Here is a 13,741-nt window from a genome sequence, read left to right on the forward strand (position 1 = left end):
AATGTGTGTACAAGTTCAGAAAAGTTCTTTAATTCACAGTTGAATCTCACTTCTCATTCCTCCAAGTTCAACAATATCAGGCAATTCTTATCACTGATCACAGAATTTAACAGTTAAGAATTTTCACCAGGCTTTGGTGCTTGGCAAGGTAAATGTTTACTACTCAGGAAGGTTCTTGTCGGTTTTCAGAGAGAGATTTGTTGCTCGTTGGACACAAACTGATACCTTCTGATCAGCCACTTCCGCGTCTTGCCAAAGAAACTTGCCCCATCGGGGTTTTTCCACAGAGCCTCCAGTCCCAGCTGGTGCTGATGAATTGTAAAACTGTAGAACTGAATTCTCTCTCTCTCTCTCTCTCTCAGAAAAAAACACCTGAGCCACTAAAACAGCAAACTGCACTCAGACAGACTGCAGCAGTGGACCCAATCTTCTGAGTCTGTTCATCTGTTGCTTTCCGAAACAATAATCCATGACTCCACAGCATGTCCAATTAACATCTACTTGTGAACTTTCTATAGGTATTCTTCAAAGTTTTTTTCAAAGGCACCTGGAGCCTGGACTGTCTGGCTTGAGCATTGCTCTGGTATTTTAAATGAGATCTGTTTTGAAGTGTTCGTATCTGTGTGTGACCTAACTAAAAACCCCACAATCTATCTTCCAAAAACATATCCATACCTAATATAAAACATAATCTGTCATGTGGAACCAGAGTTTTAAAACACATTTAGATTAAATTAATCACTATCATTAAAGAAAGTAAGAGATTTGGAAAGATAGAATATGTCACCTATCACTTTAATAGGTGGAGTAAATTGTGTTAAGATGAATGTTTTTCCTTGAATACTTTATCTTTTTCAATCGATTCCAATTGCAATTCCTCAAAAATTTGTTCAGGAATTAAATGCTTGTGTGAGGAATTTTTTTATGGAAAGGAAAACTGGCCCTGGTGTAGCATTCACATTACGCGAGCATGGAGAAGAACGACACACACATCAAATCCTTGGATTTGAGACTGGTTTATTGGTCTAGTTGTCACACTTTTATGGGTCTCAGGTGCTGATATTAGGGCTCCGCCACATGGGAAGTTGCCGCGGGACCAGGGATCTTCCAGGCATTTGTCAGGGGCCAGGAATTCCCCTGGTATGATTAGGGGTGCACCCTAGACCACCTCTGCCACTGAGGCATTGAAGTCTCCCTTCGGTGTGGAGCGAATCCCCAGCAGGACTCAAGGCAGTTCTTCCACTCAGTTGGGACCCCTGAGCTGGGCATCAAGGCTGCCTTGAGATGCCTGTGAAACTGCTCCACCAACCCATTGGCCTGAGGTTGATATGCTGGGGTGTGTTGGAGCTGTGTTCCCAGGAAGTTAGCCAGCACTGCCCAGAAACAAATTGTGCCCCCCCCTACCTAAGGTTATTTGCTCTGGGACCCTGAATCTGAGCACCCATGTATTGATGAGTGTCCTGGCTCAGATTTCTGTGGTGGTATCAGCTAGCGGGACCATCTCAGGGCACCTTGTGGAGTGGTTAGCCATGGTCAAGAGGTATCTCGCCCCACAGGAAACTGTGGCTGAACTTGTGCCACACTGGTGTAAAGGACTGTGTGGTACCCCTTGTGTGAGTATGCACTTTGGAGGACTGGCAGTTCAGACAGGTTTTGGCCCACTGGCTGAGCTGGGCATGTGTGAGGAATCATGCATCCACGCAACTCCTGATTGGGCCCAGGCTGTCGGGCTGACTCTCCCGGCGGCCCGATCATGTCAGGCCTATGTGAGAGGTGATGTTGACCCGAAATTGGGGGCCCAGGCTGAGATTCTGGTCTGGGAATCAGCAGAAGAAGAGGAAGTAGACAAACTAATGGAAGAACCTGAAGAGGAAACAGAAGCAATATTGAGAGCAGCCAAAATTCTTCACGGTCGGCCTCAAAAACTTAAAAAATTTCTAGAACTAAGTCTCCTACTCTGCATACTTTCCAAACAGTACAAGTGGAGGAGAAAACTATGAATAATATGGCTGTTCAAGTTACTCAGGGTTTTAAAGAAAGTAAGAAAGGAGGATTAGGCAGGATGTGGTTAAATGTTTGTGAGCAGAAGATGTGGTCCAGGATGAATTTAAAGATATCAAATGGGTGTTTCGTGATTGTACGGATACAGTGGATCGGTATACTGGGCGAAAGGATTACTTGGAACACTGTCTTACAGATTGGAATGTTCAGAGCATGAATTTTTGAAGAAGATTGACTTGTTGGAAAATCAAAGTAGTCATAACAATGTCAAAATAGTGGACTTGCCTGAAGATTTTGAAGGTACTGATCCAGTGAAGTTTTTTCAGAAATGGATAACAGAAGTGTTGGGAAAAGATGTTTTTCCAGAAGGAGTGGAATTGGACAGAGCACATAGGGCAATACGAAGAAAACCTTTCCCTGACCAGCCTCCATGAGCGGGTCTTATTCATTGTTTAAGGTACCAAGATCATGAGGTGATTTTGCAGCTCGCAGTTCAGAAAACTCGGCCCATGATGATTCAAGGAAATAGGGTCTTTTTTTGCACAGATCTAAGTCAAGATGTGATACAATGATGGAAAGAGTTTAATCCAGCTTCGGTTGTGTTATGGAAGAAGGGTTTGCTGTGCTGAAGGTGTTTTATGGAAATTTTCAAGCCCCGTTTTTTGATGATGAAATTGAGGCTTTGTCTTTTGCTAATTCTTTGCCAAATAATTCACATAGTTGCAGAAACAACCGAAATCGCAAGGTTCTCCAAAGCGAAATGGGAATGGGAACAGAAATGACAGGAAGAATGTTGAAGAGCAACATTCGACCCGGAGGGGAGATGATGATCAATCTGCTGATGTTGTTGGTGCTGTTGGTGTTCAGGATCAACTGGTTGGAGTTATGGATGTCGTAGATTGAATTATTAATGTAATTTAAGGGATTTTTGATATACGTGAATGTCAGCTGGGGGGGGGGGGGTGGTGTAGATGGCGCTGCATCTTCTGAAGTCATCTGCCACTAGTGGTTTAGACCACACCCAGTCTGTAGAGGGGGATACCCACCTAGGTGTTTTTTTTAAATATTTTTTAGTGGAGTTTAAGGGGGAGTATTTTTTAAAAAAGTTTATTTGTGTTTAGAAAAGGAGGAGGGGTTTTTTGGAGCTTAAAATTGTGTTTGGGTTGATTGTGTTGGGTACTCTTTGTTAAGATAAAATGAGTAAATTGAATTTTGCAACACGTAATGTTAAAGGGATGAATCGTCCGATAAAGAGGAAACGTGTGTTGGACTACATTAAGAAGATGAAGGTGGACATTGCTTTTTTGCAAGAGACACACCTGACGGAGAAAGAACATTTGAAACTGAAGCGAGATTGGGTTGGACATGTTTCGGCATCTTCTTTTAATTCTAAAGCTAGGGGAGTGGCAATTTTGATACATAAAAAGGTGCCTTTTGTTTTAGAATCTTTTTCTGAGAATGCTGGAAGAAATTTGAAAGTTAATTGGATTTTATTGAATTTGTATGCACCAAATGAAGATGATGTACAAATTGTTAGATGCTTTTTTGCATTTGAATCAATCAGATGAGAATGTAATGGTAGGAGGGGATTTTAATTGTTATTTGGATCCACTGTTGGATAAATCTCCAAAAATTGTTAAGAAAACTAAGATGGCGAAAAGGGTAATTGAATTGAAGGAGGAGTTGAATCTAGTTGAAATATGGTGACGAATTCATCCGACTGAGAAAAATTATTCTTTTTATTCTACTCACCTGCAATAAGGTTTATCAATGATTTTTTTTTTGGATGGAATATTGGAAGAGTGAATTTATTATCTGTGAGTATGCATACATTGCAAACAGATTTTAATAGTTTTGAAAAGTTTTTTTTAAACTAAACAACAAGATCAGTTTAATATTGAGAAAATTGGAAAAAACGTAAACTTTATTATTAAATTTGGAAATTCAGTAGAAAGAAACTATGAACAAGATTGATGATTTATAAAATTAAAGTCGAAGGAGCAATGTCCAAGAAGAGTTAAAATTTTGAATAAATGTTCAAGAAAATTTTAAAAGATTTGAAAAAAACTTTTTTTTGAAAGTAAGCTACAAATTCAACTTGAGACTGAGAAGAATGGAAGATTTGGTGTTGAACTGGGATGTTCAGAGGTGTTTTAATTCAGTGGATGAAATTCAGGAAGACTTGAAAAAAAAATTTAAAAAAAAACTTTTATTGATTGTAAACAATGTTTAACTCAGTGTTGGGAGGGTGGAAAGGGTGCAAAATTTAATATCAAGTTTGGATTTTCAAAAAAAAGAGTTTATGAATAAGGTTGGTTAAATTGATGGACCGGGGTTTTATGGATATAAGAAATGATGATTTTTTTTTCGGTTTATACGTGTATTTTGTCTGCCGGGGGGGGGGGGGGGGGGTGGGGGAGGGAGTGGTACTTCTGCTCCCGAAAGTCATATGCCACTTGTGGTTTATACCACACCCATTTGGGTTTTTGGGAATTAACCACCACAAGGTGGTTTCCTAAGGGGCTAGGGGAGGTGGGGGGGGGGGGGGTGAAAATTAGAAAATTATTTAGTATCTATTATGTAATATTATACTAAGTCAATTTGAAATGAATGTATGGAGATACTATAAATAAATTTCGAAAAAAAAAAAGTTGAATTTACCTTTATTGGATGAGAATGATACAAAATCATTGGATTTTGAACTTACAGAGGCATTACAATCTATACTGCGTGGGAAATCACCCGGGGAGGACAGTTTTACCAGAGTTTCATAAAGAATTTTATGATTTGTTGATGCCGTTGTATATGGATGTACTTAAACAAGCTACTGGTGCAGGTTTATTTCCCGAGTCATTTTCAAGAGCATTGATAACAGTTATAACAAAAAAAGACAGAGACCTATTAAAGATTGCGTCGTAAAGACCGATATCTTTATTGAATGTAGATTATAAAATTGTAGCAAAAGTTTTAGCAAATAGATTGGGTCATTTTTTTACCAAAATTGGTACATATGTTTCAAACAGTGGGAGGAAATGGGAGGCCCCAGGGAAAACCCTACACAGACACGGGGAGAATATACAAGCTCCCGATCGCTGGTGCTATTCAGGCGTTGCACTAACCGCTACACCATCCGTGCTGAGAAGTTGCCTCAATCAAGGCTGAAAGAGCCAAAAACTAAAAGATTCAACATTCTTGTGAATTGTGAGGAGGGGTGGAGTAGAGGGGGCTGAGGGAGGCAGGATCTTATGGAGATTTATAAAAGGTTGCCAGTCATCATCTTTTCCTCAGGATAGGGGTATCTAAAACTAAAGGGCAGAGATTTAAGGCAAGAAGGGAAAGATTTACAACAGTACCAAGGGGACAATTCAAATAATCCAACTAAAACCTAGGTCCAGCCCTCACTATTCAACAGACAACATGTCAGATGTTCAAGGTCCAGGTCTTTTCTTTGATGTGCCATGTACATTAAGTTGGAGAGCAGTTACAGGGGTCGTTACGATCAGCTGAATGGGGACAAGATGGTGGACACGGTCCACCCCTGGTTAGAATGACAGGGGTGTGGGGTCAGATCAGGTACAGAATCTGCCTCACTTGTGGATCCGTTGGTGCTTCCACATGCCGCTGACTGGATGAAGCTCTTGCCGCAGTTGAAGGGCCTTTCCCTGGTGTGGACCCACTGGTGGATCAGGAAGTTGCATGACCTGGTGAACCCTTTGCTGCATTTGAGGCAGGTGGACGGCCTCTACCTGTTGTAGAACCACTGGTGCAGGTACAGGCTGGAGGTCAGGGTGAAGCTGTTGCCACACTCGGGACAGATGAACGGCTTTTCACCGGTGTGGACCCGCAAGTGACTCAAGAGGTGGGAGGATCGGGCAAACTCCTTCCCACATTTGGGGCAGGTGAAGGGTCTCTACCTGGTGTGGACCAGCTGGTGTCTCAACAGATGGGAGGACTGGAAAAACCCCTTCCCACACTCGGGGCAGATGAATGGCCTGCCTCTGGTGTGTGCCTGTTGGTGTCTCAGCAGGCTGGAGGTATGGGTGAAGTCCTTGTCACAGACGGGGCAGGTGAAGGGCCCCTCTCCTTTGTGGGCCTGCTTGTGTATCTCAAGGTTGGCCAAACTGTTGAAGGTCTTCTTGCACTCAGAGCAGGTGAAGGACCTCTCCCTGGTGTGGATCAGCTGGTGTCTCATCAAGTGGGAGGGCTGAACAAACCCCTTCCCACAATCAGAGCAGATGAATGGCCTCTCTCCGGTGTGAACCCGTTGGTGTCTCAGCAGGCTGGAGGAATGGATGAAGCCTTTGCTACAGTTGTGGCAGGTGAAGGGCCTCTCCCCAGAGTGGACCCGCTGGTGAGCCAGCAGTTTGAAGTTATGGGTGAAGCCCTTGCTGCACTTGGAACAGACAAACCGGTTTTTACTGGTGTGGACCCTCTGATGCCTCTGCAGGCTGGAGGTCTGGTTGAAGCCCTTGCCACACTCAGGGCAGGTGAATGGTTCCTCTCCGGTGTGGACCCGCAAGTGACTCAAGAGGTTGGAGGATCGGACAAACTTCTTTCCGTACTTGGGGCAGTTGAAGGGTCTCTCCCGGTTGTGGATCAGCTGGTGTCTCAGCAGGTTGGAGGACTGGATAAACCCCTTCCTACACTTGGGGCAGATGAATGGCCTCTCTCTGGTGTGAACCCGATGGTGTCTCAGCAGGCTGGAGTTATGGGTGAAGCCTTTGCCACAGTCGTGGCAGGTGAAGGGCCTCTCCCCGGAGTGGACCCGCTGGTGAGCCAACAGTTTGGAGTTCTGGGTGAAGCCCTTGCCACACTCGGAACAAATGAACGGCTTTTCACCAGTGTGGATCCACTGATGCATACGCAGGTTGGAGACGTGGTTGAAGCCCTTGCCACATTCAGGGCAGGTGAATGGTTTCTCTCCGGTGTGGACCAGCAAGTGACTCACAAGGTGGGAGGACTGGACAAACAACTTCCCACACTTGGGGCAGGTGAAGGATCTCTCCTGGGTGTGGATCAGCTGGTGTCTCAGCAGGTGGGAGGACTGGATAAACCCCTTCCTACACTTGGGGCAGATGAATGGCCTCTCTCTGGTGTGAACCCGTTGGTGTCTCAGCAGGCTGGAGGTACGGGTGAAGCCTTTGCCACAGTCGTGGCAGGTGAAGGGCCTCTCCCCGGAGTGGACCCGCTGGTGAGCCAACAGTTTGGAGTTCTGGGTGAAGCCCTTGCCACACTCGGAACAGATGAACGGCTTTTCATCAGTGTGGATCCACTGATGCGTCCGCAGGTTGGAGACATGGTTGAAGCCCTTGCCACACTCAGGGCAGGTGAATGGTTTCTCTCCGGTGTGGACCAGCAAGTGACTCACGAGGTGGGAGGACTGGACAAACAGCTTCCCACACTTGGGGCAGGTGAAGGATCTCTCCTGGGTGTGGATCAGCTGGTGTCTCAGCAGGTGGGAGGACTGGATAAACCCCTTCCTACACTTGGGGCAAATGAATGGCCTCTCTCTGGTGTGAACCCGTTGGTGTCTCAGCAGGCTGGAGGTACGGGTGAAGCCTTTGCCACAGTCGTGGCAGGTGAAGGGCCTCTCCCCGGAGTGGACCCGCTGGTGAGCCAACAGTTTGGAGTTCTGGGAGAAGCCCTTGCCACACTCAGAACAGATGAACGGCTTTTCACCAGTGTGGATCCACTGATGCATCCGCAGGTTGGAGACGTGGTTGAAGCCCTTGCCACACTCAGGGCAGGTGAATGGTTTCTCTCCGGTGTGGACCAGCAAGTGACTCACAAGGTGGGAGGACTGGACAAACAGCTTCCCACACTTGGGGCAGGTGAAGGATCTCTCCTGGGTGTGGATCAGCTGGTGTCTCAGCAGGTGGGAGGACTGGATAAATCCCTTTTTGCACTCGGAGCAGATGAACGGCCTCTCCCTGGTGTGAACCCGTTGGTGTCTCAGCAGGCTGGACTCGGGGCAGGTGAAGGGCTTCTTCCTGGAGTGGCCCCGCTGGTGTCTCGTTAACTCATTCGATCTTTTGAAGTTCTTCCCGCAGTCGGAGCACTGAAACGGCTTCATCGCTGTAGGGTCGAGAGGCTGTGAACAGGGGATGAATCCAATGCAGTCTTGCCCCAGGGCCACAGCGTGTTCTCAGCACGAAGGAGGCTCCCGGAGAGCTGGGCCCTGGGTTAAATCAACACCGAGACTGGGATAAGGGCCGGGACTCAGAAGAAGTGTCCTCAAGACGGGCGTTGCAAGCCCCTGAACCACGGAATCCACCCGTTCCGGGATCCGGTCCTGCGCTCTGCAACCAGCGCTGAATCGCCTTCGGTCTCAGACCAGTGCTTGAACGGCGCGCGGAGGAAAAATTGTCACACACCAGGATGACGTCACGGAAAAAGGTTCGAGGTCGTTGCCCCCGCCCTCTGACCTGATTGACAGATGCACTTGGGAGCTCAACCAGATCGGGGAGAGGAGACGCGGGTCGGTTTTAAAGGGAGCCTCGTCCACTGAAGCCGCGGGAACATGATGGAGGGAGGGAGCGCGGAAATTGGATTCCATCGCCAACATCTCCAGCTGTGTCCGAACCAACGTTTGAGCAGGATGATGCTAAACCCTCTTTCTCAATCTGCTCTCTCCTTATTGTCCATCACTGAGCCCAGAGCCCGCCCGCCCGACACTCACTGAGCGCAGCTTCACCGCTCACTTTCGGCACCGTTTGCCTGCGAAAACCCTCAACATGAACTCTGACCGTCTATTCTCCCCATTTCGGGCCAGTTTTATCCCACACTCCCGTTTTCCTTCTTTATTTATCCCCCTCACCCTTCGCTGCTTTATTCCCTCTTGTTCCCGCCTCAAATAAAAACTTCGCTTTCCGGATGCAGATTCCACCTGGAAAAGGCTCTGGGAAGCCGCTATGCGCATGCGCAAGGACGGCTCTGGGCGCCACGCCTCCGATTGATCCTCCTCCAGGGTTGCGACCGCCCGTTACGTGACGGCATGCGCGAACTGGAGCGTGTGCGCGTTGACGTCACAGGGTCCGTGAGTGGCGTTCCCCTCAGCAACGGGCCGGTCCACGGAGGAGGTCTGGGAATGGAGGTGAGAATTGCCCCGGGTGGGCGGATGGAACGGGAACGGCCGCGGCCAGGAGGGGAGGGGAGGGGGGGGGGGAGGGGGAGGGGAAGGGGAGGGGAAGGGGAGGGGGGAAGGGGAGGGGGGAGGGGAGGGGAGGGGGGAAGGGGGGAAGGGGAAGGGGGGGAGGGGAGGGGAAGGGGAGGGGAGGGGGGAAGGGGGGAAGGGGAAGGGGGGAGGGGAGGGGAAGGGGAAGGGGAGGGGGGGAAGGGGAGGGGGGAAGGGGAGGGGGGAAGGGGGGAGGGGAGGGGAGGGGGGAAGGGGAGGGGGGAAGGGGAGGGGGGAAGGGGAGGGGAGAGGGGAGGGGGAGGGGACGAGGGGAGGGGAAGGGGAGGGCAGGGGGGGGAAGGGGAGGGGAGGGGACGAGGGGAGGGGAAGGGGAGGGGAGGGGACGAGGGGAGGGGAAGGGGAGGGCAGGGGGGGGGAAGGGGAGGGGAGGGCAGGGGGGGAAGGGGAGGGGAGGGCAGGGGGGGAAGGGGAGGGGAGGGGAGTGGACGGGGGGGAAGGGGAGGGGAGAGGAGGGGACGGGGGGGGGAGGGGAGGGGAGAGGAGGGGACGGGGGGGGGAGGGGAGGGGACGGGGGGGAAGGGGAGGGGAGGGGACGGGGTGAGGGGAGGGACCGCTCCTCCTGTCACACGGGGATGGGGGAGGAATCAGGGAGAATGGTCCCTGACAACACCGTGTACAGCGAATGTTTCTGGCTGTAGCCCCTGTCCCACCGGCCTCACGGATGGGTGGGGGCAGCAGTCGGACTGACGGGGGGAGGGGGACAGAGGGCAGACAGGGTCCCACGCAGGAGGGGCAGGGACGGTGTCCCACCAGGGTGAGGCCGTTCACCTGGTACTAGAAGGAGTTCACCCAGTCAAACAATAGCGAGTTCATACAGATAGTTTGCAGAGTGTAGAATATTTAAACATCACTCCCTCAAACACCAGGAGGGACTGGAGTCTTGTGGTTATTGAGGAAACAAATCAAAACGCGTCAGGTTTTGTTGTCAACTTGCAATTTGTTTTCAGGTTCAAGTTTATTGTCATTTGTACAAAGGTGCAGTGAGGGAGTTGTTGTCCAGCTGGACATCCTGTATATCGTCCAGCAAATAAGTCACAGTGAGGGGTGCAAGTTCCTGGGACAGATCAGTGGTTACAAGGCAAAAGCAGCATTATTTTACAAGTGTGAGTATTATTCAAGAATCTGATAACAATGGGAAAAGAACTGTCCTTGACTCTCACTGGAGAATCTTCTCCATGGGGAGGAGGGTAAAGTGAGTGTGCCTGGGGAGGGGTGAGTCTTTTAATATGTTGGTTGCTTTTCCAAGGCAGCGGGAAGTGGAGGTGGAATGGATTTTCTCCATCAATGTTAGTGACTCTGATTAAATATTTTAAAAATTTAACAATACAGCACGGTTGAAGGCTCTTGGGTCCATGAAACCCATGCTACCCAATTAAACTACCCATCACAGGGGGAACATACAGACTCTTTACAGATGGGACTGGATTCAAACCTGGGTCACTGATGCTATAATAGTGTTTTGCTAACCATTCCACCTGTGAAATATAAAGTGTGAACAATCACTACTCTGGAGACAAAGTCTTGAAGAACAGGTTCAGCTTTATTTCGAGTCGGCAGAGTCGCGTGTCCCTGGTCTGTAGCCACACCGGAGGTTCAGAATCATCACTCTCTTGTACAGTCCCACGTTCAATATCACCCAACTTCATTTACCTTCTTCCAATCAGAATCCTAATACATTACAACATTCTCCTTTTCCTTCCATCAATACAGGTATCACTCAGTTCCTCCCTCTCCATACATCGTATGTTACGCCACAGGGGAGTCTATATCCTAGCAAGATAGACAGTGAACCGCTGTGTGATCTGTTTAAAGGTTAATAAGAATGTTATGTTATGTTAATTAGTTCATTCCCTCCTTAGGGAATATTCATGTCACTATTAAACAAGCTATAGACTGCCTTGGGTCACTTACCAGCCTGAACCATATCCTTGTAATCCTTGGGGCTCCTGATAAGAAGAGGCCGGCCTATTAGCTAGTATTGTGTGTTTTCAAGCTCTCATCTACATTCTTTGCATTCCATCTCTTTTCACAAAATGGTGCAAGTTTAATCATCTTCAACTATATTTCACAATTCCTCCCTTTTCTCTTTACTGTGTATTTCTGATTAAACTGTATTATTGTTCACCTTTTGTTTCCTCAAATTGTTGTAACATGAGTTTAATTTGTCTTTGTTTTTTAATACCATCTGCTGAGCAAATTAATCTAGTGATAACACATCGTAGGATGGCCAATCCAATAATCATTAAACCATATATTGCAAGGTGCATTAACCATGGCCCCCAACCTCTGAAATTCCAATGTCCCCATATTTGTCATCAGCCTCCCAGATTTTCTGTCTTACTTTTTAGTATGGACCACCAAATCTGAGATATTAGCTGATTCATCCAGGATGTATGTGCACATTCAGAGCCAATTAAAGCACAAGTCCCCCTTCTCTCTGCTAAAATAAAATCACATGCCATGCGATTTTGGAGGACTGTAAGTCGAATGGTGGCCATTACTGAAGTTATTGCCCAGATTTGAGATTGGGCTTCCCCAAGTGCCAGGTCTGTAGCATTTACTAGTTTGTCTAAGGTGGCTGCTAATTCTTGAATCTCAACCCCAGCTCGTGTGGCTCCATATGCCGAGAAAAAAATCCACATGAGACGATCGCCTTCTTTTGCTTTGCCCATGGGACGAGACTATACAGGTAGCTGGTTAAGAACATGGACATGGGGAATTAAGTACGCCAGGTAACAGCATCCACTCCAACCTTGAGGTGAACGGGTCAATTTAAACCCTTTTGTCTGATTTCAACATTCCATTTCCCCGGGTATATATATATCAAATAATTCGTGTAGAGAGAGAGGGACTGCTACTAAGGGGACTCGTGACTTGCCATGGTGTGGTATTTTCGCACATACCCAACAATCTGTTTGATTTTGGTTTTTAGCATAATTAGTACATAGAGAGATAAAATAATTTTTAGGTTCAACATGCAAAACTATGATATGTTTAAGTACAAATTGAGATAGTAAGTGTAAAAGTTCATTATTGTAGTTTTCTGTCCCTTTTTACTCCTCTTTCTTTCTCTCTGCAGTTGGTGGTGGGTCCACTGGTCCCTTTATTCTTGAAGTGCGTGTCCACCCCTTTTCCTTTGTTCGGACTGCTGTTTCTGTGGTCAACAGTACCAGATATGATCCGTTCCACCGGGGCTGAAGCTTTTCTTCTTTCCACAATTTGATCAGGATCCAGTCACCAGCAGTCACAGAGTGGATAGGGAAATCCAGAGGAGGGCTCTGCGCCAGGAGACCCTTAGCTTTTAAATCTGCAAGAGAACGAGAGACTGCCAGTAAATAGTTCCTTAAAAACACACCATTACTTTCAACTGTGTGGGCAGCAACCTCCTTTGAAGAAGACCGCAGAGCCCACCTCACTGACAAAAGACAAAAGAGGAAAAACCCAACACCCAACCCCAACCAACCAATTTTCCCTTTCAAACGCTGCAACCATGCCTGCCTGTCCCGCATCGGACTTTTCAGTCACCAACGAGCCTGCAGCAGGCGTGGACATACCCCTCCATAAATCTTCGTCCGCGAAGCCAAGCCAAAGAAAAAAGAAGAAAAAGGTATTCCTTCTACCCACCCCAAATATGGGAGTCCAAATAACATCTCATAAGGGGAATTATAACGTCTTATTGTGGGGCTGTCCAAATTCTGAAAAGAGCTATCAGTAAGGGTAATTTAGTTTCTTCTTTTACTTTTGTAATTTGCCTTTTTAAAATGGCATTCATTCGCATTCACTCTTCCCGAACTCTGTGGATGCCATGGTGTATGCAGCTTCCATTCTATCCCTAAGGCTTCACAGACCAGGCTGTGAATTTTAGAAGCGAAGTGCATTCCCCAATCTGAATCGATGGACTCGGCTATTATATATCAGGGCACAATTTGTTCCAGAATTATTTTTGCCACTGCTTGTGCAGTGGCAGTGGCAGTGGGGAACGCTTCGACCCATCTCGTGAAGTGGACCACTATTACTAGTAGAAATTTCCATCGCTGGACCTTAGGGAGTTTGGTGAAATCCACTTGTATCCGCTGAAATGGCTGGATTGCTAAAGGTTGTCCTCCTCCAGGTATAGCTTTCATAACTTTCTTATTAACCTTTAAACAGATCACACAGCGGTTCACTGTCTATCTTGCTAGGATATAGACTCCCCTGTGGCGTAAGTTCATAAGAATGCATCACACAGTGCTCGTGCTCCCCAGCCGGGTGATTTCTTTATTTAACAATTGTCTTCCATTGGGGAGCCACCATTTTCCACCTTCTGTCTTCTTTGCTCCCATCTTTTCCATTTGTTCTTCTTCAGGGAGGGAAAAGATAGGCACCTTCTCTGAGAGGTATCAGAGTCATCATGTTCACTGTTCCTGATTGTGCTGCTTGTCGGGCCAGTTCATCAGCCATCCGATTTCCTTGCTCTTCTGGTACATGTACTCCCAGACTGGTACATGTACTATGGCAATTCTTTCTGGTTTGATTAATGCTTCCAAAGTCTTTTCAATTAATTGC

General features: G+C 47.4%; 1 protein-coding gene across 1 annotated transcript; it reads right to left on the reverse strand.

Moving 5' to 3' along the window:
- Positions 1-5,751: 5,751 nt before the first annotated feature.
- Positions 5,752-8,947, reverse strand: LOC138764547 (zinc finger protein 850-like). The gene has a single exon (XM_069940636.1). The coding sequence runs from the start codon at positions 8,072-8,074 to the stop codon at positions 5,912-5,914; it is 2,163 nt and encodes a 720-aa protein (XP_069796737.1). The 5' UTR covers positions 8,075-8,947; the 3' UTR covers positions 5,752-5,911.
- Positions 8,948-13,741: the final 4,794 nt, after the last annotated feature.

The sequence above is a fragment of the Narcine bancroftii genome, chromosome 5, assembly GCF_036971445.1.
Source record: "Narcine bancroftii isolate sNarBan1 chromosome 5, sNarBan1.hap1, whole genome shotgun sequence".
Taxonomy (NCBI): domain Eukaryota; kingdom Metazoa; phylum Chordata; class Chondrichthyes; order Torpediniformes; family Narcinidae; genus Narcine; species Narcine bancroftii.